Source organism: Harpia harpyja, chromosome 19, assembly GCF_026419915.1.
Source record: "Harpia harpyja isolate bHarHar1 chromosome 19, bHarHar1 primary haplotype, whole genome shotgun sequence".
Classification (NCBI taxonomy): domain Eukaryota; kingdom Metazoa; phylum Chordata; class Aves; order Accipitriformes; family Accipitridae; genus Harpia; species Harpia harpyja.
The window spans coordinates 3,785,090-3,808,289 of record NC_068958.1 but is presented as its reverse complement, the minus strand read 5'-3'; the positions used below and the strand labels follow the sequence as shown (position 1 = coordinate 3,808,289).

Below are 23,200 nucleotides of genomic sequence, written 5' to 3'. Positions count from 1 at the left end.
CTCACCCCACCCGCCCCGGGGTCCCGGGAGGATCGCATCCACACCGGGTCAACCCAATTCCAGGGTTCCCTATTTGGGGATCCTAAGCCGGCATCCTACCCCACAGCCCCGGGGTTTCTCCCCACCCGAGGATCCCAGCCCCAGGCTCATCCCACCGTCCTGGGGTCCCACGCAGGGTCCCCCAGCCCCGGGGCCGGTTGCTGACCCCGGCAGAGCGGGGTTCATGCAAAAGCCGCTCGCCCTGGCCCTCAGCACTCGCAGCAGCTCAGGTTTTATTTAAAGCTAGTTCGGGTGGCAGCCTGGAAAAGCCCCCTCCCCGGTCTGCAGCCGGTAACCTACGAGCACGGCCGGGGGGGGGCTGCATCCCCCCCACAACCCCAGGGCTGAGACCGGCCATGGCCCCTGCTCTTTCGCCTCTTCGCCGTCTCCCTTCTCAATCTCAAAGCCGAGCAGCAGCAGCGGCTGTCCCCCCTGTTTGCATTGCTTCTGGGCAGGGAAACCTCGAGGCAAGACAGGGGCTGCTTTGTGTCCGGCACCGAGGGACAGCCTCTCATCCAGGGGGGCTGCAGTACGCGTAGGCGAGCTAGAGCAAGGGGGAAAGAGAGACAAAAATATGATGGAAAACGGTCTGGGAGGGTCAGTCACGAGGCCGTTGTTTAAGATAATTCCTCGCTCGCTGTTAGTAAGTCTTCGGATGATCCATTTGTCCCCTTTTCGTGGTTCAGATTGCTTCCTTCCATTTGAATTGGGCTTAAAATGACCTTTGAAAACAAGCTGGTCGCTTCATACCCAGCGGTTCCTACTCGGTGTCGAGCACCAGGTGCCCAAGGACTAACGAGCAAAAGCCTTTGCTGGCCTAATCTGAACAGCGGTGATAAATAATGAGCATCACAACAAAACCGAACCAAAACACCCCAAATCCTGCGGCTTGTTTGCTGCCTTCTTTTAACATCGAGGACATCCCTGCTGCTGTCACGCTGTGCAAAGCCAGCGCAGCACCCTGACCTCCACACTCGCCTCGGAACAAGCAGACGTTGCCCGCGGCATTGCTTCAGTAACGGGGCCGGGTTAACGTCGCCTCGTCTGCCTGCAGCTCTCGTTCGTGCATGTTTTTACGTCCTGCTGAAGCCGGGATGGTTCTCTGGAGCTTACACAGCTTATTTATAGTTTTAATTAGCGCAGTAAAAAAGAGAGCCTCTGTGATTTATTTTTTTTTGTGGTGGGGTTGGTAATTTGGAAAACAGCGGGGACAGGAAGATGCATTGCTGGGTGCCCGATAGCTGAGCCAGCTGTGAGGATGAGGAGGGTCCCCAGGGGTCCCACTGCTGCGACATGCTGCTTTCTTTCGCAGCTACAGGGAAATAGCTCTTCTACTCAAGCACCAATAAATTCTTTATTTCCCTCCCAGCCTGAAGATGGTTATTTTCACGCTCGCCTGAGCCTTCCTCAGCAGGATTTGGCTCTCACCACCCTTGGTGCCGCCTCGGGAGGCTGAGCAGCAGCAGGCAGCTTTCCTGCCCTGCCCACCCCAGGCCCCTCACCTCTGTCCCGACTCCTGGCTGCCCAGCCCCATCACGATTAAGCACGGAGATGCCTTTTGGTATTTGTCCTGCCAGGGCAGCTGCCTGCAGTGAAGTCCCCACAGTGCCCATGGCACAAATTCTCTCCCACTGCCTGGGCTCAGCAGAATCCCATGCTGCCCACGAGCGCTCCCCCGGTTCACCCTCCTGCTGCGGCTCCCTGCGCCTTGAGCCCTGATTTCGGGGGGTGAGCAGGATTAAACCCTCATCGGGGATGGGAAATGACACACCTGCGCCAAAGATGAGAGAGGCTTGAAATGCCACGGACCTCTGCTGTGGGGCTCTGCAACGTTCAGGGGTGGATTGTCCAGAGAATCTAATTAGGAATGAGCAGGCCTTCCCGAGCCGTAATACGCCAAGTAATTAAGTGATTAGTATTGATCGTTGGAATGCCTAATGAGCAGTTATCACTGAATGATTAATTAATCCAATCAAAAGACTAATAAAAATTCTGCAGGTGTGATTATATCTTATATTCAATGCGCAAGGGCAGTGAGATCTCTCCCCTTGGTGCCTGTCTCCCGTTCATATCCCAGGCACATGGAGGACCTGCCACCAGAGATGCTCGTATTACCGCCCCGCTCCCACAGCCTGGGCTGCCCCTGTCCAAGGGGTCTCTCCCCTTCCCAGAAATCTCCCGGCACTGCCAGGCCAGGCTCCCGGCAGCCGGCAGGCATCCAGAGCTGCTCTGTGTGTCACAGAGGTGAGGAACGTGGTCCCCCAGGAGCTGTCAGCATCCAGTAGATGCTGAAAGTAGTCGATGCTGATGTCGTCCCTGGGAATCTTTCACTCACTCCCTTGATTAAGTCGCTTCAGTTTCTCCTGGGTCACTCAGCCCACGACAGCCCTGCTAATCTCCGCTAAACCCACGGTGTGCGGCACACTCGCCTCTGATCACTTCCCAGCCATGCGGTGGCTCTGCAGGCACATCCCGGAGAGCACTGTGCCCTCGGGACATGGGAGCTCTCAGGGCACCCACAGCCCTGTAACGGTCATTTACTGGCCCATAATATTTACCCAATTACATGATAACGTCATTCACTGCTGAATAAATTATCTTGCCAGCTAGTGCTAACAGCAAATTACAGAGCAGCCCTGACTTGTGAGCGAGGACCTCCACCCACCCGTCCCTTCGTCCCCTCCAGAGCACCCCTTGCCACCCACCTTCCTCTGGGTGGGATGCCAGTGGTGGGTGACAGCCAGGGACAGCGTGTCCCGACGCCATCGCCCGCAGTGCCCAGAGCCGCTGCTTGGCAGGGGGGTGCAAGACCCAGAACCGAAAGCGGGGCACGTGCTCACCCCCTGCTCACGCTCTCCCCTCTCCAAGCAGTGCCGTCAGGATCAGTCCCGTGCCCACAAACCAGAGGGATTTCTGTCCCCGGGGGGTTGTGATGACACCCGGTGTTCCCAGGCGCTGCCGCAGCTCAGGAGATGACGGATCAGGGCTCTAATGCTCTTTTCTGTGCATCCTTTAAGGATTTGAGGCTGATCGCCCGCGCTTCCTGCATGGCAGCCGCAGCTGGCTCCGCACAACGCTGTCAGCTGCCTCGGCCTGCCTGACGGGCCCTGATGGGGCTGAGCGCAGCGGTTATAATTAGAAATGCTAATCAGCTCTTGTGTTTCTGGCTTGACAGCCCTGCCACCCCCAGCACAATCTTCCCTCCAATCTGTCCTATGCTCGCCCCCTCCGCTTCCTTTCCAAATCCCTGCTACTTGTAATTAAGCACTGTGGAATTTGGGGGGGTGTCAAAAGCTGGGGCTGCTGGGGCTCTTTGCATGCTTTGGGCCAGGCGTGCAGCCCCTGCAGAGCTCCTGGCTTGCTGGGGACGGTTTGGGGGTCTCACCCTCCATTCACCACCAGCCCCCTGGACGGGGGACACCCCAGGGACACCCCTGCCCTTCGCCAAGAGCCACGGGACTGAACCGTGGGGTGTAAAAGGGGCAGCCTGAGCGCTCCGCTGCAGGCAGCGCCAGGGTTAAAGGCAAAGGGTGGTGGCTGTGGCCGGGAGCCCTGCGGCTCTGCCAGCCCAGCGGCTCTGGAAGGGGAGCTGCTCTCATTAGGATTTCTGTCATGTGCCAACCGGGGGTTCTTCCCAGCCGAGGAGAAAAAGGAGCTTGCAAAGGAGCATGGACAAGGAGGCTGAGCAAGCAAATCCCTGCGCAGGCTTAGCTGGTTAAGGAGTTATTCATCGTCACGGCTCGCGGTAGGAGACACAACCGGGGGATTCCTCCCTCGTTGGTGCCCGCAGACAGCCCCTGCCAGCCCCCAGCCCCTCCGCACAGCTCCCCCCGCCCTCCCCAAGCCAGAGCACTCCTGGTGCTGCGAGAGCCAGGACATGGCTTTCTCCCTGGGCATTTGGCTCCCAAAGTCTGGCTTGGCAGGGGGGTCTTTCCTTGGAAGCAGGCACGGGGCTCAGCTGGCCCCAGAGGAGACAGAGGTGTGCAGGCAGGATGAGCAGCCGCGGCCGCGGTGTGCGGACACACACAGGCCAGTGTGCTCAGAGAGGGACAGCATCCAAACACGCGCTGGCTCGCAGCCGGCCGTTCAGCGCTCCTCTCCCTGGCAAACAAGAGCCGGTGGCAGCACGGCGTGGCACAGGCCAGGCAAAGGCTGGAGGTCCCTCGCCCCACCAGTGCCGTTCAGATGCTCACAGACACCCCTGCAACCTCCTGGGGTCGTGCCCAGCGTGCTGCTGTGTTACCAAGGGGTCGGGCTCTCCCAGCCGATATCTGAACCGCATCGAGTAACCCACGGCATCGGTACAACACAGCTGCACCAACACGGAGCAGGAAATTAATTTTATTCAGAGCTGCAGCCTGCACGGCCATCTGAGCTGTGAAATATCGCAGCATCTCTAAGTGGTGCTGTGCTGGCAGAACACATACACAGCTCTTGGGTTTTTAAGTCAGCCTTCATCTTCCAGGTGTTCCCTGTTTATTAACCTCAGGTGGCTGCAGGAGAGAGGCTCCAGTTTGGAGACTTGATGTGCCAAAGAGCAAGGGTTTTCAAGAAGGTGGCAGCTGCCTGAGCAAAGGAGACCCCCCCCTCACCTCCTCTGCCCAGGACCCCCACGCATGGCCACGCTTCAGCTGGGGCAGGCGCTTGCTCGCCACGGCATGTTACAGCACAGGCTGGTGGTACACATGCGGGAAGCAGCCAAGGGCTTCCCCCTCCTCCCCACACACTGAGCGCCGTGATTTCTGGAGAAAGAGAAATAGGAGAAACAAGGAGGTATCACAGAAAGGGGGGCCAGGAGGGACAGGGCATGGTGGCTCCGGTGGTGATGGACTCGTGAAAAGGCTCCGGCAGCACAGGCAGATGACTAGGAAAGCTCCGGGGCAAGTGGGATTGGATTCATCATGACTAATTGACTCCCTCCAGTGCTGCGGTACAGGTTTCACGCATCGTGTGAGCGAGGTCCCGAGCATCCAGGAATTAATGAGGGTCTGACCCTGTCTGTGCAGCCACTTGAGTTTTTCCAGTGCAGACAGCTGGCTTAAGAGGCCCCTTTATTCTTTACATATCAGATCAATCGGGTTGGTTATAATCTAGTCCTTGTGAAAGCTTGGAGCAGACTTTGCTGCCCAGCTAGCTCAAGGGGAAAAAAAGCAAGCAAGAGGGAGAGGTCATGATGAACTATTGATTGAGCAGACGGCGGTGCTGCTCCCAGAGATGGCTTTTGCAGCGAACTCGCCCGGGACAGTTTGCCTCTATATCTCTCACTAATGCTGCTCCATTGATCTTCCGTGACAGGTGGCAACTACAAGATTTTTTTAGCTGGAGTCATTAAGAGGCATTAATCAATAACAGGGGAAACGGAGAAAGAGAAACTGTTTGTTTCATGGAGACATATTCCCTGTGTGGATTTTAGCCCGCTGAGGTGCACATGTTTTATTTCCAGTGTCCAGGGAGGCCTGCCAGGAAAAGAATTCACCTTGTGCTGGACTCTGGCACTTGGAGGAGATCCTGAGCCAGTTGCAACACACTGGCAGCTCCATCCAGGCTGTGCAATGAGAGGGGACCAGCTGGGGAGTTCATGGCATCCAATTCCAGGTACCCCAGCACCCTACCTGGCACCCCAAATCGCCCAGACCCTCTGTTCCCACACAAGTACCCCAGGAAGAGCTGAGTACTAATTTCACGTGTCCAAAGTGCTGGGTACTGGTTTTACATCGTGCTTGTGCTAAATCCAGTTGCCGCCTGGCAGTGGTGTGATGGGTCCCAGCAAGCTTGCTCAGGGATCCAGGCTACGTTTGAGCTCAGGCCCTGCCCGGTGGCTCAGCTGGAGTTGTTTGCAAGAGAAACGGTCTTCGTGCTGGAAGTGCCCCAGGCTGCATCCCTCCCTCCCGCCCTTCCCAACGGTGTCAGTACATTTCCATTGCTCTGAGGTGGCAACACCCATTTTTCTTCTCCATGCAGCTCCTGTGCTCAGCCCCAGCAAGTGTCTGTGCAGGTGCTGGAGCCCATTTTCCCTTGGAGAGCCAGAGAAGGAAGCTGGAAAACGTGCTTGGGAGCAGGACGGGATCACCTTCAAAGGTGACTGCAACGAGAGGCGGTGGTACCGGCTGCTCACCACGAGCGGCGTGTGCTGTTGCAGGCAGAGCAGCCCTGGGGCAAGCTCGGGCTGTGGAGGTGCTGTGGGCTCCCACACAAAGCAGCTTGGGGAATAGCCTGTGACACAGAAGCTGTGCTGATATTTCATTGCACTTGCGGTCTTAGCCCAAAAACCTTTTAGTATTGGTGCATCGCGAGGTGCTGGCACACCCTGTGGCACCGCACCGGCAGGTCTGGCAACATGGGAACACCACAGGGCATGCTGCTTGCTGCCTGTGTATTGAAGGGAGCACGGGGTGAGAGCGTGGCTCTTGCTAACAGGACCTGCACCAAGCAGGTACCAAGTGATGCTTCAGAGTAAGGGAAATGCCCTTTTGGAGGTGGGGATAGAGATCTCAACGGAGATCGGCTTCCTCTTCCTCTCTGGTACACATCTCGCCTCGACTCCCAAAGCCCCAGTCTCCCGCTACTCCAGCTCTCACGGGCCACTGCGTAGTGGTAATTAGTGCAGCTCCCTGGGGAAACGGGATCTTCATCTTTGCTGTAATTACAGCTACACATCCACAGCAAAGGGATCAAAGGCAGCAGGAGAGGAGGGGATGAGGAGATTGCCGTCTCAGAAGCAGGTTGCACTGGCGGTGCATGCAGCAGGCACACTCAGGCACACGCTGGCCGTAAGCATCTGACAGAGTCACAGCCCTGAAAAGACACACACACACAGAGCTCAGCACCATCACCTGAATCTAGCCCAGATGGGGCAAGTTATAGTGCTGCTGGCTGCTGGCTCCCTAGATGAGAGTCTCTGATGTAGGAGATACAGCAAACCCCTCTTCAGTCCCAGGCTGCCCATCAAGAGAAGCCCTTGGCTAACGGCTTTGCCTTCCCTGTTCAGTCCATCAGTCTCCAGGTCAACCACCCAGCCCCCTCCATGAGCACAAAATCCATTAGAAACAATTTGATTTCCTTTATTTACATGTGACGTTTGGGAAAAAGCCTAATACTATTGCAACTGGAAAAAAAAAGTAGTTCCAATTTTACAGCCTTGGGCCTGGAGGAGCTCGAGTACTGCAGCCAGACAAGATGCTGTTTCCCAGGCTGTGTCCTGTGCTTGGTACACTCTCATTTTACTCAGAGCCTAGTGTGGGATGGATGGTGCAATGACTTGCAGAGAACATCAGGTGCAGGGGGATTTCCAGTCTTGGTGTACAAATGCAAATGCAACAGTAAGATCTTGCAGCCTCATGTTTTCACTGCCTCCTGTTTTTGGCAAAGTCTGCCAGGAGAAAAAAATAAAAACCAGTGCTGGGGGGCACAGTGGGGTGTAAGCCCTAGCAGTAATCCTTGATGGATGGTGCATTGACTCTGCAAACACCCATCTCCAGCCTCACTGACAGCCAGAGGAGCAGTGCCCTGGCACTCAGTGGGGCTGCTTGTGTGGCGGTCCTCATGTGGATAAGCATTGTGCTAAATCAGCCTTGTATCTTACGTGGATTTCAATAATTGATTGAGTTTTTCAAGGCAGAGGTAAGACAAGCTCAGAGAAAGCAAGTCTTCAAAAAGCACAGCTGAGGAATAGGTTTAGGCGTGTTAGGAGTGGCAGGGCTGGGTGTCCCAAGGCACCTGCAGAGCACAGGGACATTTGCTACGGGGCTCCGCGGGGCCTGAAACCTGCAAAACGCTCCAGTCCCTGTCGAACAGGACCATAAAACCACAGCTGGCTGGAGCAAACATCTGAGCAGATAACACAGTTACTTTCTCAGAAGAGTCACTTGTAGGTGAGTAAAGATTACAGGAAGGAAGGCTCTGATTATCTAATAGACTTTTGCAATATGTTTTCTCTCTTAATTGCATGTTCCCAGAGTCAGACTCCCCAGGCTCTTTCTCTTTCCAGTGACCAGTGGAGGCTGTGCATGCAGAAGCCCAGCACCAGGGCAGTTTAGCAATCTCATGCTTATGGTTTTCGTGCAACCCTGTTGCTACGTAGTCCTGAGGGTAACTGCAGCGCTCACATACAAACCACACTGAGTTAACAGCCCGGTTCCTCCCCAAGTGTTTACTCTGTTGTCACCAGAGCGCTGACGTGTTATTACCTTACAAGCACAGCAACTAAAGGGATGTGACCACGGGGCAGCAGGAGCCAACACAGCAGTTGGGGGTCAGTCTGAAGCTCTGCCTGTGCAAGTGTGGGCTCGGCCGTGGGCTTCCATGCCACCCACATGAGGAGTGGCAGGAGGGCTTCACCTCCCATGCCCTTCACCTCCATGGTGCCCTTCTAGGCTGAAACAAGTGAGAGGGAAATGGGGTTCACCCACATCCTTTGCACAAACTGCTCCTAGCCACCATCCTTGCCTTGCCGAGCAGCCTCCAGCGGGCCTTGCTGTGCACAGCAGTAGATACAGCACAGCCCAGGTCAGACCTCTTCGCTGTCTTTGCCAGGGCAACGCTTTCAGGAGAAGATTTCAGTGATGCCATCCTACTGGTGTCAGCCCTTAGGGCAGCCTTGCTTACCGATGCAAAGATGGTCCTGGTTACCAGTCCGTAGCCCTGGCTATGTGGGAGCAAGGTATAGCAGCGTAACTATATCCATATCTGATGCTGGGCTCTTTTGTGTACCCCGAGCTACGCAGAGGTGAGACTCCGTGACACCAGGCTCCGAGACATCTCTCAAAGTCAGCTGCTAGTTAAGACAGGTAAAGAGGGAAGAGGATGGATCAGTGGATGGATGGATAGACTGATAGAGGTCTGGAAGAAGTTATATCAGACGCGTGGATCATCTTACTGTCCCCAAGTCCCTGACAATCGAGGCTGCTTTGCAGCACCCAGCAGGAGGGGTTGCTGTCTAGGCGCTTGAGCAATTCGGGTCTTTATGCCACCTGCACTATCAGCCCTTCCTGGGAGGGCTCACAAGCCATGCACATGCATGCCTTGACACGGCCAAGAACGAAGAAGCCTGGCTGGTTGCTTCCTCCTCCCCCTGCTTTTAACGTCACCAAACCCAGCTGCTGCTTTCAACACATGTCCCTTGGCAGGAGGCGAAGTGAAGCAGGCCGCCGGGTAGAGCTGCCAAAGACGCCGTGGGAAGTCAAGGGCAGACACACGGTGAGGCAGCGGAGAGCGAGACGCTGCTCTGCAGACAGACTCAGCCCTCCTTCGGCACAGCCTGTGCCTCCCGGGGGGTCCTCGCCGAGCACCCACCCGCCTGGCCTTGAGCCTCCCGCTGCTCTACAACCTGCTCAGCCCTGCACAGTGATGCCAGGCGATGGCCACGTCTCTCCTTCCTTCCTACCCCGCTGAGTGCTTTCGCTCTCTTCCCTCCTCCACTCACCTTCTCCCTGCATGCGAGGGAGATATTCTCCCTGGCTCCATTTCTTTTCCAGTCAGAAAACAGTCATCAAAAGTGAGGTCACATGTTGTTTCCAAAGGAAGCAATAAGTTAAGACAAATAAAAGATAAAAACCACAGCCAGATTATTATAAGACATCATAAAACTAAGGCCAAGGGTAACGCTCTCAGCTTTATGGCTTTTCACGGACCCAGCCACAGAAATCCCACCATCAGCGATGCTGTGTGGACCCTTCTGCTCAGTGTGCTTTGCAGTTAGCAATCTTTTACCTTTTCGAGGTAGTTTTTCAAGGCAGCTTTTCAAGGTCCCCGCTGAGGATGCTGGAAGGTACTGGGTGCCACACGCACCCTCAAGAGGCAGTGCCTACTGCAGAGAATTTACTGCCTGCTCGGTGCTGGCTGGGTGCTTGCCCCTGACAGTGTTTCTGGACCCCGCTCAGCTACCCTACCTGCAGGGTACACTTGCAACACATCTAAATAATTCAGTCAGTAGTTTAAATATGCAAAACATGCAGCACAATCCAGTAAGCTGGGTTTTTTTTAAAAGAATTCGGAACTGCTTCGTTCTGGCAGCTGGAGTTTGGGACGGCAGGGAAGGGGTTGCCTTTGCCTCTGCCCAAAACCAGCCATGTTTCAGGGGTGATGACGCAATCCCTGTTGCGTTACGCAGCGCGCTGAGGCTCACAGGCCCCTCTTCCATCAGGCAGTTTGTTATGATAATGTTAATGCACCGGGTGTCGTCATCTGGCAGCATAACCGCTTGCCTTATGAAATAACTCAGCGTGACAGCTCTGCTTGCTAGCAGGCAGGCCCATGTCTGGCTTCTAATCTGGCGTCAGAAATCACTCCTCTTCCTTGAGATACAGACTAATATTAAACATTTCATCTGCAACACTCCAGATAACCTGTTGGAGAGCGTGGGGAGAAGGGATTTACAGCCAACCTCCTTCAGAAGCCCACACATGAAGCAAACACGCAACTGCCATCCCCACCACGCCATATCTGCTAACGCCGTTTGCCGTCGGCACTGTGGCCGTGCTGGAATTCGCAATTCAGTTTCCTAATGTCAGCCGGCGTTTGCAAGTTGAGCAGATCGGCTTGCAGGATACCCCAGTGACAGATCACCAGTGACTTTCTTCCCGTGTCAACAAAAGCGAAAGTCACGAGGATAATGCAGTATTGCTCCGGGCCAGCATATGTTCAGCTGAAAAGGTCTCGGTGACTTCCCAGGCATATGCTGGCTGGCACGGCACTGGAGCAAGGCTTTCTGAACAGCCTGCACGACGCAGGCCAGAGGGATTAATCTAATGCTGCGTCGAGATGCTAATACAATAAGGGTTCTTTGTGGCGTTAGCAGGAATCATGAGACCAGCTCTGAGATGTCATTGCCTGGCAGCTGTAGGGAGTGCCGGTCTTGAGCTCTCCAGCAGAGAGAAGGAGCTTGTCTCCTGCTTCAAGCATTAAAGCTGCCGAGGGGCAGTGAAAATCCAGTGAGCTCCCCTCCATTTTGGTGACGGCTCATTTGGGAACAGCTGCTACCTCTGTTGTTGAGTTGAAGGAGAGCCGAGGGAACCAGGGTTATTTGGAAAGGGACAATCACTTTTTCTTGAGTTTTCCACAAGCTGCAAAGCTGTGGATGCCAAAAGGATGCTCGGGACCGCAGCGCCAGGGTCCCATCTTAGCCCGGTGAAGTCACTGCCACCCGCGGGACTGGGGTTTTGCTATAAAAAGTGTTGCAAAACCTGCTGAGGCCAGTGAAACAGTTTGTGTCAGTTCCAGCAGACACGCTTTCATCTCCCTTGCCAGCTTCACGCCCACAAAGCTGTTGGGCCTGATCCTGCCTAACCCCAGCGCCAGTGGGGAAAGCTCCATCCTGCTCAGCACATTTGTGCTGGTGGAAAACCAGCATCAAGCACCAGTGGAGAATGCGGGCGAGACGAGGGGCAGGGAGATGTGGCGAGCGGGGATCTGTCACAAAAATTCGCGACTGACCCATGCTGACCCCGGTCAGCTGTGAATTTTCGTGACAGACCCGAAGACCCCATACCGTGCCATGAAGGGACCCAAAACCAGCACATAATGCCAAGAGGGCACCCGAAACCCCCCCACCATGCCATGAGGGGATCCAAAGACCCCGCGTGGCACCACGAGGGACCCCCAAAGACCCCCTATGGCACTATGAGGGACCCGAAGACCCTACATGGCACCACGAGGGGACCCAAAGTCCTCCTCAGCAGGCCACGAGGGACTAAAAGCCCCCACATTGCATCATGAACAGACCCAAAGCCCCTACACCACGCCGTGAGGGTCCCAAAACCCCCCCACAGCGCCATCAGGGACCCAAACACCCCCCCCCCCGGCACCATGAGGGGACCCCAAAGACCTTACATGGCGCCACGAAGGGAGCGAAACGGCCCCCACGGCACCACGAAGGACCCAAAGACCCCCCCCGGGGCTCCATGAGGGGACCAAAAGCCCTCCTCGCCGTGCCATGCGGGCACCCGACCCCCACACAGCACCACCAGGGGACCCCCAAGCCCCCCCCCCCAGGTCTCCACAAGATCCCGCCGCGCCCTGAGGAGACCGGCCCGCCCTGAGGGGAGCGGCGGGGCGGCGGCGGGCGGGGCGGGCTGGGCCGTCCGCGCCGCCCACATAAAGGCGGGGGCAGCCCACGCCGCTCGGTGAGGCGGCTTCTTCGTCTCGGCCGTGTCCTCCGTGTCCTCCGTGTCGTGTGTGTGTGTGTGTGTGTGTGTGTGTGTGTGTGTGTGTGTGTGTGTGTGTGTGTGTGTGTGTGTGTGTGTGTGTGTGTGTGTGTGTGTGTGTGTGTGTGTGTGTGTGTGTGTGGGGGGGGGGGGGGGGGGGGGGTGTCAGCGATATGGAGCTGGGGTGGTTGTTGTGGGGCGCGGGGGTGCTGCTGCTGCTTCACGTCCTGATGGAGCTCAGCCCCGCCGTCAACTTCGCGCTGCGCATCGGCTTCTACTGCCTGCTGTGCGTCGTCGGCTCGGCGCTGGCGGCGCCCGTCTGCCTCCTCGTCAACGGCGGCCGCACCGTCAAGAACATGAGGTGAGGAGGGGGTGGCCGAGGCGAGGTGGGGGGAGAGCCAGCCCCGCCGGGTGGGGGGGGGACACACACACACACGGGTGTAGTGGCAGGGCCGCGGCACGGGCGGGTGAAACACAAACTGGGGAGATCGGTTTCAGTCCCAGCCTCTGGGGCGGGGGGGGGGGGGCTGATGGTGGCCTCCTTTACCGCGGGGCTGTGACAGACCCTCAGGTGGCGGCTCTGGTGGCATCTTTTGGCTCATGGAGGGTGCTGGGGGGCTGCTCTGGCCCATAGCTGTGCCCTCAGCTTCAGGGAGACCCGTTTGGGGATGAGTGCCCTTCAGAGGGGCCTGGAAGGTGTGAGGATGGTGGCAAGCGGCCATGCTCCAGGGGCTGGCCGGGTTTTGGGGGAAGCTGCACGACAGCGGTGTTTATTTGGTGGGGTTTTTTTGTTTGGGTTTTTTTTTTTTTTTTTACCCTTCCAGAAGCAGTGGCTGTGCCAGCAGGGCTGCCCGCTGGCAGACGGTGTTTAATATTCTGCCCTCGGCCTGGTGCAGGGAGCGCGGCGGCCATGCAGCCACCCCGGGCGGGCTTGTTGCTGTCAGGCCTTGCTGCCTGTGTCCTCTGACAGCATGCCTGGGGCGGTGGCTGAGGAGCTGCTGGAGAAAAGCAGCTCTTCTACATGCGAAGGCGCATTTTAAGGGCAGAGCCGGCACTTCTGCTGGCAGCACAGGAGAACTTGGGCTCTTTGCTTTGCTCTCCCGTAGGCAGCTTTTTACCTACTCTAACCATCTGTGTCTAGGCCAGGTTATATGGGTGTGGCGGAAAGGGGAGCCCTGTTGCCTTTATACATCCTTTTGGATCAAAGGTTGGGCAGCGTCTCAGCTGGTGGAGCTGGACTTTGTTTTGCAGTGTGGCTCTCGCAGGCAGGACTCGGGGTGGAGTGAGCGGGCGCAGGGTACTGGTGTGCTGCCTTGTGGGCTCAGCCCTGCCTGCCCAAGCTGATGGTCTGCGATCCACTCTGGTGCTGTGGCCCCAGGCACTGGAAACAGCAGTCTGTCTCCAGCTTTGGTTGCCTTGGCTCGCTCAGGAGCAGCTTGCCAATGCACAGCCAGCTTCGCAGCTGGGAGAATTTATGATGTCAGTTATAGAGGCATTCTTTTTTTTCTTTTTCCCACCCCTAAAACTTTGTAAATCTCCTGTAAACTTAAAGGAATTCTTTGGGAACAAGAACTCCTTGCACTGGACAACTCCTCATGTTGAAACTCAGAGCTGAATTTTGGCCAGAACCACCCTTTTCCTGTAACTTAAGCCCATCGTTTCCATGTACTGGTACTGGGTGATGATCCTGGTCATGTATCCCAACCCCTGGGAGGTCTGTGGCTGAGGTGATTCAGTGAGCTCCTTATTTCTACAACATCCCAGTCTGCTTATTCCGGCTTGGGAAAGGGGGTTGGAGCAGAGCATGTGGACAGACAGCGATAACAGCGTCGCTGCCTGGCGCAGAACACCCCGTCCTTGCTGTGCTCCTGGCTCCAGTGCCAAGCTGGTGTGACTTGGAAGAGGTTGCCCTCTGTGTCTGATAGAGCTGTTTATCTAGCGGCGAAACCTCTTGCAAGAGCTTCCAATCTGGTAAGCACACTTCATTAATCCTTGAAAATCAGAGGATCCTAAAAAGGCCTTTGTCACAGGCTGTGGAGCAGAGCACATGAAGCTGTGGGCTGTTGGCTTTCAGACTCAGGCTGTTACAGATGCACTGAAAAGGCATGTTCCCTCTCATTCTTTCTACTCTCTCCTTGTGTCTGGCAATAAGTGCATCAGATTTACAGCTCTCTGCAGCTGTGACTGCACCAAGTCAGGATCGTTCATACCAGCAGAGAAGCTGCTTGCAGGGTTGGAGGGGAGTAGGACCCATCTGCTTAACCCTGTGGATGACGTGGCCAGCTCAGCAGGGCTGCCAGTCACCCGGTGGTTCTTCACTTGCTCTAAGCTCTGCCCCTTTGCCTCTTGCAGTGGCTCAGGCCACATCTTGTGCAAGGAAACGCCTGCTCCTTACTGGCAGGAGGAAGTTGGATGGTTGGTCTTGAGTAATGTGTAACCAGCCTCTCCCGGCAGCTACTGAGCAGTGTGACTTCCAGAGCAGTGACCTCTTTTTTGGTTGGCAGTCAGAAGGGAGGAGAAGTGGGATTTAGGTCAGTCTGGTGGCATGGCATCCCCCATGACCTCACCAATTTGTGTCACCTTGCCTCGCCTTACCTGCCCCCTCATCTCTTCACCCGGACTGCATTCCTCTAACCTCAGTGCAGGCCCGTGGTGCTTGGGGGCTCTGCAGCCTGTGCACCTCCCCGTGTCCTTTCCCTGAGTGTGGCTCTAACCTTTGCAGCAAGTTTGAATGCTGAGGGACCGATAGCAGCAGTATCACTCAGCTGTGTCACCTGCGGACGTTGGCCTGGCCTGAACTCTAGCATCAAAGCCAGCGCCTGGGCCATCTGCATGGTGGGGCACCCCACGGAGCTAGGAACCCTGCTGTGGGTAGGAGCATGCTGGGGAAAGTTGTGCAGACAGAGGCGTGTGGTTGAAGAGCTGATGGCAGGGGTGGGGATACTTTTGGAGAGCAGATGCTGGGAGCTGCTGCCAAGCCAGGATGAGATGCTGGCCAGGTGCTCATCTCCCATCCAGGGTGACAGGGGTGCTTTCCAGGCTGATGGTGATACACAGCTCTCTGGCTGGATGCTGTGGTGGGGGAGAAGCTGACACTGTCCCTCAGTCTCCTCCTGCAGGGAGGAAGGCTCCATCCCCTGTCTGCCAGGGAGAAGGTGGGCCCTGAGGCAAGGCATCCAGATCCTTGCCAGAGGGCAGGTCAGCTCCTGAATCTGCTCTCAGTGAGAGCAGAGCAGAGCTGGTGGCTGCTTCTGGGATCTTTGTTCATGTGCACGCTCCTCTGCCTCCTATCCCGGCAAATGGCTGCTCCCCTGCCCAAAATAGCCCCTGTGTGCTGCCAGCTTCTGGCTGCGTCCTTTGGCCCAGTTGGAGGGTCCCCAGCTCCCACCTGTCTGGGGGTGGCGCAGATGGGCCCTGCTCCCATGGGCTGGCAGGGTCTGGGCTGGTGAGCCTGGGCTGGCTGTGCTCAGCAAGGGCATGGCAACCTGCTCGATGCATTGGCAGGGCTGAATGGAGCTGCTGGTGTCTCCTGCCAGCTGGGCCCCCAGCCCTCGGCACAGGGGAAGAAAGCTGTGAGCTCTGTGGACAGACGTGTAGATCCACTGGGGAAGTGAACTGACAGGCAGAAGCTATTTGCTTGCAGGTGGGTTTGCCAGGGGCACCTAGCCTCTGCCAAGCTACGTGGGGAGCATCCTGTTTGCTGCTTGCATCCTTGCGTTGTAAAGGGAAGTGTTTTTCACCTTCATTCTCCTCTGTTCTTGGAATCCCCTGGGGTAACGGCACCCCGTGTTTGTTTCATTAAGCAGCATCTTCCAGCAGTGCAAGGAGCGGAATTGGCGGAGTCTTCCTTGGGTGACGGGTATGCAGGCTAATACCCATGTGCTGTGGAGTGGCAGCTCCTAGGAGAAATGTTTGAAAAACTTGCGGGGCTCTGCTGATTTCAGGAAGAAAACATTGGTAGCGTCAGAGCAGACTACAGCCATGGCATAGGGGGAAGCAAACAGCACTAAATGCCAGAAGCTGGCAGCACACAGGGGCAGCAGGAGGAGTGGTCCTTGATCCAGTGTTGAAACCAGTGTCCATCCCTCCTGGATGTTGGAGGGCTTCCAGTTTGCCCTCTGTTTGCAGGGCTCTTGCAGCTGCACTAGGCTGGACTTGCCTCTTCTGAAGAGCCTGTAGTGAGCCTGGTTGTGAGCTGATGCTGTCAGCTTGAAGGAAGCATGGACTGTCGAGTCTGGCTGTACTGGCCTCAAAGTTGCAATCAGCTTCCCCCAGGCTTCCTGTAAAATTCCCACACTGGGAGTGGACAGGGCTTAGCATGCAACTGACGCACCTTGTGCACATGAGACCATGCAGGACAGACAGCCGGGTGGACCACAGGGCAAAGAGACTGGATGTTCTCTCTCACAGAGCTCTTGTCTGCTTCCACCCACCCTGGGTATAGCAGACCCTGTGGCTTCCCTGCCCTGCTGCTGACTGCTCTTCTCTTCTGCAGAATCATCAAAACTGTGGTCAAGACCTTCAAGTATTTCTTTGGCGTGAGGTTTGAGGTGAAGGGACTGGAGAACTTCGAGATGGAGGGCCCTGCTATCATTGTGTCCAACCACCAGAGCATCCTCGACATGATGGGTGAGGAGCTGGTGGGAGGGAGGGAGCAGTTCTCTTGCTCACCATCAGAGAAATCCTGCTCATATCTCCTGGCCAAGCAGCCCCCTGCCCTGGCCAGTCTGTGCTACTGAGCCAGCTGGTCCAACTTTCTCTGTCAGTGCTGGTTACCAGAAGGGTCTCCCCTCACTCTGAGCTATCACACCCCTGTGCAGCACCCCAGGTACTGCTCAGCTTCAGGTGCTTCTCAGCTCCCTTTTGCATCCCCGCCTCGCTGATAGCCTGGCTGGCCTAGCATGTGTGTCAGTGTGCCCGGTGGCCCTGCTGGGCACCCTGGGGCCAAGGAGCAAGCTGCCTCTTGAGGGTCTTGCTATGACCTGCAGCCACCCTGCCGCTGTAATTCTGCTGTGTGCCAAGTCTCCTTCTGCTCTGTTGATGGCAGCAGAAGCCAGCAGAGAAACAAGGCACTGGCCTGACCGTGGTACTCTCCTCCACACCCCAGATTGTGTTTCTTGTCCCATCTGAGTGCAGGTGGGGGGGTGACTGCTGGGTCTCACCCTCTGTTGTCACGTTAGGGCTGATGGAGGTCCTGCCCGACGATTGTGTCCAGGTGGGCAAGAAGGAGCTGATGTATGCCGGAACTGTGGGGCTCATCATCTACCTCGGTGGTGTCATCTTCATCAACAGGAAGAGCACAACCAGCGCCAAGATGGTGATGGCAGAGGTGGCCAAGACTATGGCAGCTGACAACGTGAGTGTGACTGTGGGGCTGGGTGGAGTGGCATATGTCTGGGTGTCCTGGGGTGGCATGGGGGGATGTGGAACTCCTGGTGCTGGCTCACCTGGAGTTACAGCCACCTGCACCTCTTGGCAAGGCTGGCTGGTGGCTTGGCCAGCAGGAAGGGAGCACTGCAAATGGACTGCTGGAGCAGAGCCTTATCTCCCCATGTGCAGGTGAAGGTGTGGGTGTACCCAGAGGGCACAAGGAACTGCACTGGGGATCTGCTGCCATTCAAGAAAGGAGCATTTCACCTGGCTGTCCAGGCACAGGTAACAGCGCTTTGCTCCTGCACGGGGACCCTGAATGCTTTTGCAGTGGCACTGTAGACTGGTCGTGCAGTGGTATGGTTTATTTGCTCTCAAGTGAGCTGTGCTCCCAGGTGACAGCTGAGCTCCTCAGCCAAACCACCATTAGGTGTCATAAGTGCTGCCCAGCAGGAGCCTTTTCCATGCCCTGCAGGAGTGACTTGACTCCTGTGGACGGGTGGCTGCAGACAGTGGAGAAGCTGCCTCGTCCTCTCTCCTGACTGCCCCAGCACTGCCTTCCCAGGGTCCCATCTGGAGGGCAGAGTGGGGGACAGGCACACTTGACCCCTTAGCTCTAGGCTTTGCAGGCAGCTGCCTGGCAGTGTGGCGGTGCAGTGTCTGTGACCTGCTCCTGGGAGCACAGCTGCAGCACAGAGCTCGCTTCTGGCCGGGAGCCCGGTGGGTGCTGCACTTTGTGAGCTTGCCTGGTGAATCCTAAAGCTGTTGATGCATTTCTCAATCCCCCAGGTTGCAATAGTGTAGTGTTGATTCAGAATTGTTAATGCTAGTGCTTTAGAACAATATCTGGGCTTGGTCTGTGTGGAAATAGCTGCTCCCTCCCAGACAGCCATATGGTGCTGCTTAAATGCCTTCTCCAAAATGACAAGATCCATGAGCAGTTAGTGGAGGAGCAGACAGACAGCTCCTTGGCTTCAGAGAGCTAGATCTCTCCGCACTCTTGAAGGAGTGGTGGTGCTTGCCTGGGCAGAGCTCTGGGGCAGTGTGCCAGGGATGCTGAAGACCTGGCTGTGCTACCTGGGCCCAGGTGGTTGCTGGAAGCTGGGCCACCCTGCTCGGCTCCCAGGTGCTGGGGACTAGGTGCTGGAGAGGTGGCTGGGAGGAGATGGGTGCCTTGCCTTCCTGTGCATGCTCTGCCTTGCTTCTCAGAACTAGGATGACTTGAGGCCTGAGGGGAAACTGCTTTCCCTAAAAGAGGTGTTATAGCAGGGATCCTGGAGAAGGGAGTAGGTGCCAGATCTCTTGCTGGGTTCGGTTGGCCAAGCCCAGGGTGTAGCCTGCATTGTACTATCCTCATTCCTGCCAGGGTGATGCAACCAAAGCAGGGGCTGGCTGCTGCTAGAAGGAAGGGACAACAGTGGAAATGGTACCCACCTCTGCTAACCCTCCCCCTGAGTCACTGACTGTAAATTGTGTCTGTGTTATCAGCACTGAAATAATGACTCTGTGACTGCCCTCCTGGCTGTGTCTCTGCCTGTCTGAAGCTTTCCTGGGAGCAACTGATTGCAGCTGGCGACTCCTTTTCTTAGAAGCTGAAGGCACACCAGCTAGCCTGCCCCAAACATGTGCTTGTACAGCATGGCAAGGCCTGTCAACACAGGCATCCTCCAATGTTTCCAGGTCAGAAAATACCTGAGTTTTGAAGCCTGGCTTGGGATGAGAAGCCCTGAGAGCCAGTGCTGACCTGAGGCTGAAGTGTAACTTGGCCCTAGTGCCTTGAATGTCCCTGTGCCTTGAGTTGCTGGGGAGTGGTTTCAATCCCATTTGACTCCTGACTGTCCCAGCCTTTGGAATTGGGTCTTGCTTGTGGGGCTGTGCGTGCCCTCTGTGTCTGAGAGCCGGGCCAGGTCAGCTCTGCTGCATGGGATTTGCTGCTTATCTCTGGCCTGCCCTGAGTTGCTGCAGTGCAAGTAACTCCTCTTTTTTCCTCTTCTTCCCCAAGGTTCCAGTGATCCCCGTGGTGTATTCCTCCTTCACAACCTTCTATAACCCAAAGAAGAATCTATTTACATCAGGTACCAAAGAGCCAGAGGGTCTTTACAGTCACTCGGAGACAGGGTTGATGCCATACCCATGTGGAGATCTGGTTCACAAGGGTGTGGGAGGGAAGCAGAGCTAGGGTGAACAGGAGGAGTCCTTCTGGGAGATGTGTGGAGTCACTTGGCACCAGAGCCTGAGCTGGGTTAACTCTGGAAAGAATGTAATTAAGTACAGTGAGGGATGTTTTCATTAAAAATTGGATACCACCTCTCCTTCTCATAACTGGCACAGCCCAAGTCGTTTGGTGAGGGCTTGGGGGAAGAAGCAAGCATGCTCTGCGTCCTGACCTTTCAAAGCCAGGACCTCTCTGCAAGCAAACCAAGCAAGCTGGTCATATCAAAGCTCTGAAGTCTGTCAGTGCAAGTGCTGGGCAGAAAGTTGGCTTTCAGTCAACTTGGAGCAGTAACTCTCATTTCTGGGAGGAAGCCATGCTTGTCATGTTCCCTGCCTGAATGCCTGGAGCCAGCCAAAGGTAGGAGGGTTAGACAGAAGCAGATGGAGGGAGCACCGGGTGCAGGCTGTGCCTGGCATGGCCCTGGAGCTGAGTGGGTCCATGGCCCTGGGCTCCCCCTACTCTCTTGGCCAGCAGATGGGAGCAGAGCAGGGACACCGGCCTTGGAAAAGGGCACGTTCTGGCTGGTCTGTCAGTTTGGGGCACAATGGATATACTCTGTTTGGTGCAGCTGTTCAAGGGCCCTGTCTAATCCCCAGAGCAATCTCTTACCCCTGAGACCAGTGCAGCCTCTGACTGTGCTCCAGGGATGGATGCCTGAAGCCCTGTGGGGGAAAGAGGGCTGTGCGGGGGCTGTCCAGGGCAGGGGGAGCAGGGGTCCTGGGAGGGCAGAGAATGGTGCTACTGTGGCACGTGGGTTTCTCATAGGCTCTTCTCCTGTTCCCAGGCAAAATCAAGGTTGAGGTTCTGCCTGCAATAGAGACCAAAGGCCTGACATCAGGTGATGTCTCTGACCTCACTGACAGATGCTTCCGCACCATGAGGGAGACCCTCTTCAGGCTGTCAGGCTGTCCAAGCGAGGCAAAGGACTCATCCTAGATGCGTCTCCAGTGGCATCACCATGTGGTGGTGGCTGAAGGGACCTGTCTGTTGCCAAATACCGAAGGAACTTCTCTTCCTCTGCAGTGACTTCTAACTCTGGGAACACCATGGACTGGCACACGCAGGGTGTCGAGCCAGGGCTGAGTTTCCCCACTGAGTGGATTTCTCTTATGGGTTCATTATTTCGCAATGAAATATCTCCTTTTTCTGAATTTCTCAGGCATCAAACTTGTGCTACCAAAGGGCTGAATGACCAGAGAGGTGAGTTCCCACAGCTCAGGCAGCTAGTGTGGGGTGACAATGAAAACCTGGCTGGAGGCTGGGCTCTGCCTCATGTGAGTGTCCCTGCACCTGTGTTCCTGCAGGCTCAGCTAGTGTTGGCCTGGCCCTGTGCTCTCCCAGATGGAAACCACCAGGCAGCAGTTTGTATCTGCATGACCTTGGTGCTGCTCAAACAGGGCTGAGAATCAGATGAAAGTCCAGACTCTGGCTCTTTGGCAGCACCGGAGGTGTGGCATCCTCCCTGGAGCACTGCTATCCAGCATGGTGAAGCTCATGGGTGGTCTCTGGGGCAGGGCCTCTCTCCTTGGGAGACACCCTAGGGTCACAGCAGCATCTTGTACTGGGGCTCTGCGTTGCCCAGGTACTCTCGAGCCAAGTCTTTTACTTCTGAAGGAAGCACCCAGGGCCAGTAACCTCAGCTGGGCTGCAAATGGGAATGTGTGGGGCCAGTCAGCCTTATAGTGTCTCTTCAGGCTTGATTGCCTTGTCTGAACAAGTGTCCTTGCTCGTTGAGGGGTGCAGCAGTGGAGAGGGAAGCTGCAGTCTGACCATGCCAGCATATATGGTCTGGGCAGAGTTTAGCTGAATGCTGTCCAGCCTTGCTGGTTTAGTCATCTTCTAAACGAAACCCCACACTTGTTTCTACCATTCAGAGCCACCGGCTTGATTTTAAAAACTGCACAGATCTGTCAGAGTCCTGGGAAAACCTGTCCTCACATGTGATTTGTTTGTGGCATGCCTCTGGATGCCATGTGTGACATGTACCTGGGTTGGCTCAGAGCTTCCTTGGTGTCGGGAAACTGTGCTGCCAACTCCCTGCTGTGGTGGTGGTTCAGCCTGGTTGCAGCAGGCATGCTGGTGCCTACAGTACCCGTTGCAGATGCAAAGGGCTCTGTCATGCTCGTTTTGCCACTTGTCATGGTCAGCACTGGCCGAAAGATGGTGCCTATCTCGTGTGTCTTTGCTGATCTCAGTGGAGCTGCTGCTCTGCAAGGCTTGTAAAACTCCTGCAGAGCCGCAGGGTGGGTGAGCTGCAACTGTAATGGGGCTTGGAAAGCTTCAGCTCTCCCTTTGGGGGAAATGGACTCCTTTCCCTGTTCGTATAAAGGGGTTTCCCCTGTGCTTTGGGGTGATGGACCAGCAGGGCTCCTGGATCCCTTGCTGGGAGCTGCAGCAGTGTTGATGCCCTCTGTGAAGAGCAAGGCTGGGTAAGGTCCATGGTTCCAGGGGGTAACCTTCACCTCCAATTTGGGTTCAGGGAGGCTTTAGCTCTCCTTTTTGTGGTGCAGGGTGTATACAACCTTGAGATAAGCCACCTGGGCTACTCGGGTAACCAATGCAACTGGCTTTTGCAGCCTGTCTGGGGCTGCGTTGGTGGAATTGCTGTCATGTGGCATTTTGGTGTTAAAGCCTCAACTGGGAAAGGCAGGGAGTTCCTGTAGAACCAGCGGTCCCCAAGGGAGGGAGCCCTCGGGCTGAGCTGGTGCTGGTGGGGGCCAGGGGGCTTTATCAGAGGGGCCTTACAGTACAGACAGACTCAGGGGTCAGACCCGCTGTGGGATGGGTCGGGGTGGGAGGATGGGAACCAAACCAGCACTGTCTAAGAGTGGCAGATAAAGGGCTGTCATGGAGGTTAAACCCAGGAGGGTCCTGGGAGGGCTCCTGGGGGGGATAACCATGTCTGTGGAGTGATTCCTGCAGCATCCTTCCCTGGGGGGAGGGAGCAGTGCCTCTGTGTGCAGTTGTCTGCTGTTCACTTTTAATTGGGTTGAGAATAATGTTATGTGCTCTTTAAATAAAAAAAAAAAAAAAGTACACCTTTGGTTATTTAAATAAAGGAGACTCCTGGTCTTGTGTGGGAGCTGGGGGAGGAGGGCTGCTGCAGGAGGAAGAAGGGTGCTGACCTGTCAGCTCTTGGGGGGGGGGGGTTTGGTGATTGAGGAGCAATGGCAGGTCCCTGTCCCCACCCTGTGCCCCACAGGCAGAAGGGCTGTGCTTCTGCACCCCAGCCTCACACTGAGCCACAGCCTGGCCTGAACTAGGAGGACAAATGCAGGCAGGGACCTGCCCAGGGGAAGAGGAGGGTGGTGCCTGTATGGAAGGGAGCCCACATCAAAGCAGGGCCCTGGAGCGAGCACCGGCCCAGCCAGCAACGATCCCACAGCCTCAGCGTGCGCGGCAGGAGGCTTTATTTTGGTACAACCCCTGCAGCACC

At 56.1% G+C, this 23,200-nt stretch overlaps 1 protein-coding gene and 2 long non-coding RNA genes across 3 annotated transcripts; 1 reads left to right on the top strand and 2 right to left on the bottom strand.

Moving 5' to 3' along the window:
* Positions 1–236: 236 nt before the first annotated feature.
* On the bottom strand, positions 237–3,098 carry LOC128154515 (uncharacterized). The gene is made up of 2 exons (XR_008239362.1): positions 2,880–3,098; positions 237–583 (listed from the first exon to the last, which is right to left on the bottom strand). It is a non-coding gene; the product is annotated as an uncharacterized LOC128154515 (long non-coding RNA).
* A 3,981-nt stretch (positions 3,099–7,079) lies between these two features.
* LOC128154452 (uncharacterized) lies at positions 7,080–9,741 on the bottom strand. The gene is made up of 2 exons (XR_008239344.1): positions 9,461–9,741; positions 7,080–7,408 (listed from the first exon to the last, which is right to left on the bottom strand). It is a non-coding gene; the product is annotated as an uncharacterized LOC128154452 (long non-coding RNA).
* Positions 9,742–12,326: 2,585 nt separating this feature from the next.
* Positions 12,327–22,822, top strand: AGPAT2 (1-acylglycerol-3-phosphate O-acyltransferase 2). The gene is made up of 6 exons (XM_052814874.1): positions 12,327–12,540; positions 16,675–16,808; positions 17,360–17,535; positions 17,739–17,834; positions 19,552–19,624; positions 20,549–22,822. Exons 1-6 carry the CDS (start codon positions 12,353–12,355, stop codon positions 20,698–20,700), a joined length of 819 nt encoding a protein of 272 aa, XP_052670834.1. The 5' UTR covers positions 12,327–12,352; the 3' UTR covers positions 20,701–22,822.
* The last annotated feature ends 378 nt before the right edge of the window (positions 22,823–23,200 follow it).

Coding starts and splice junctions, on each gene's coding strand:
- AGPAT2 (XM_052814874.1), top strand. CDS start 12,353: ATGGAGCTGGGGTGGTTGTTGTGGGGCGCGGGGGTGCTGCTGCTGCTT. Junction 12,541..16,674: donor CGCACCGTCAAGAACATGAG/GTGAGGAGGGGG, acceptor TCTCTTCTGCAG/AATCATCAAAACTGTGGTCA. Junction 17,536..17,738: donor AGACTATGGCAGCTGACAAC/GTGAGTGTGACT, acceptor CCCCATGTGCAG/GTGAAGGTGTGGGTGTACCC.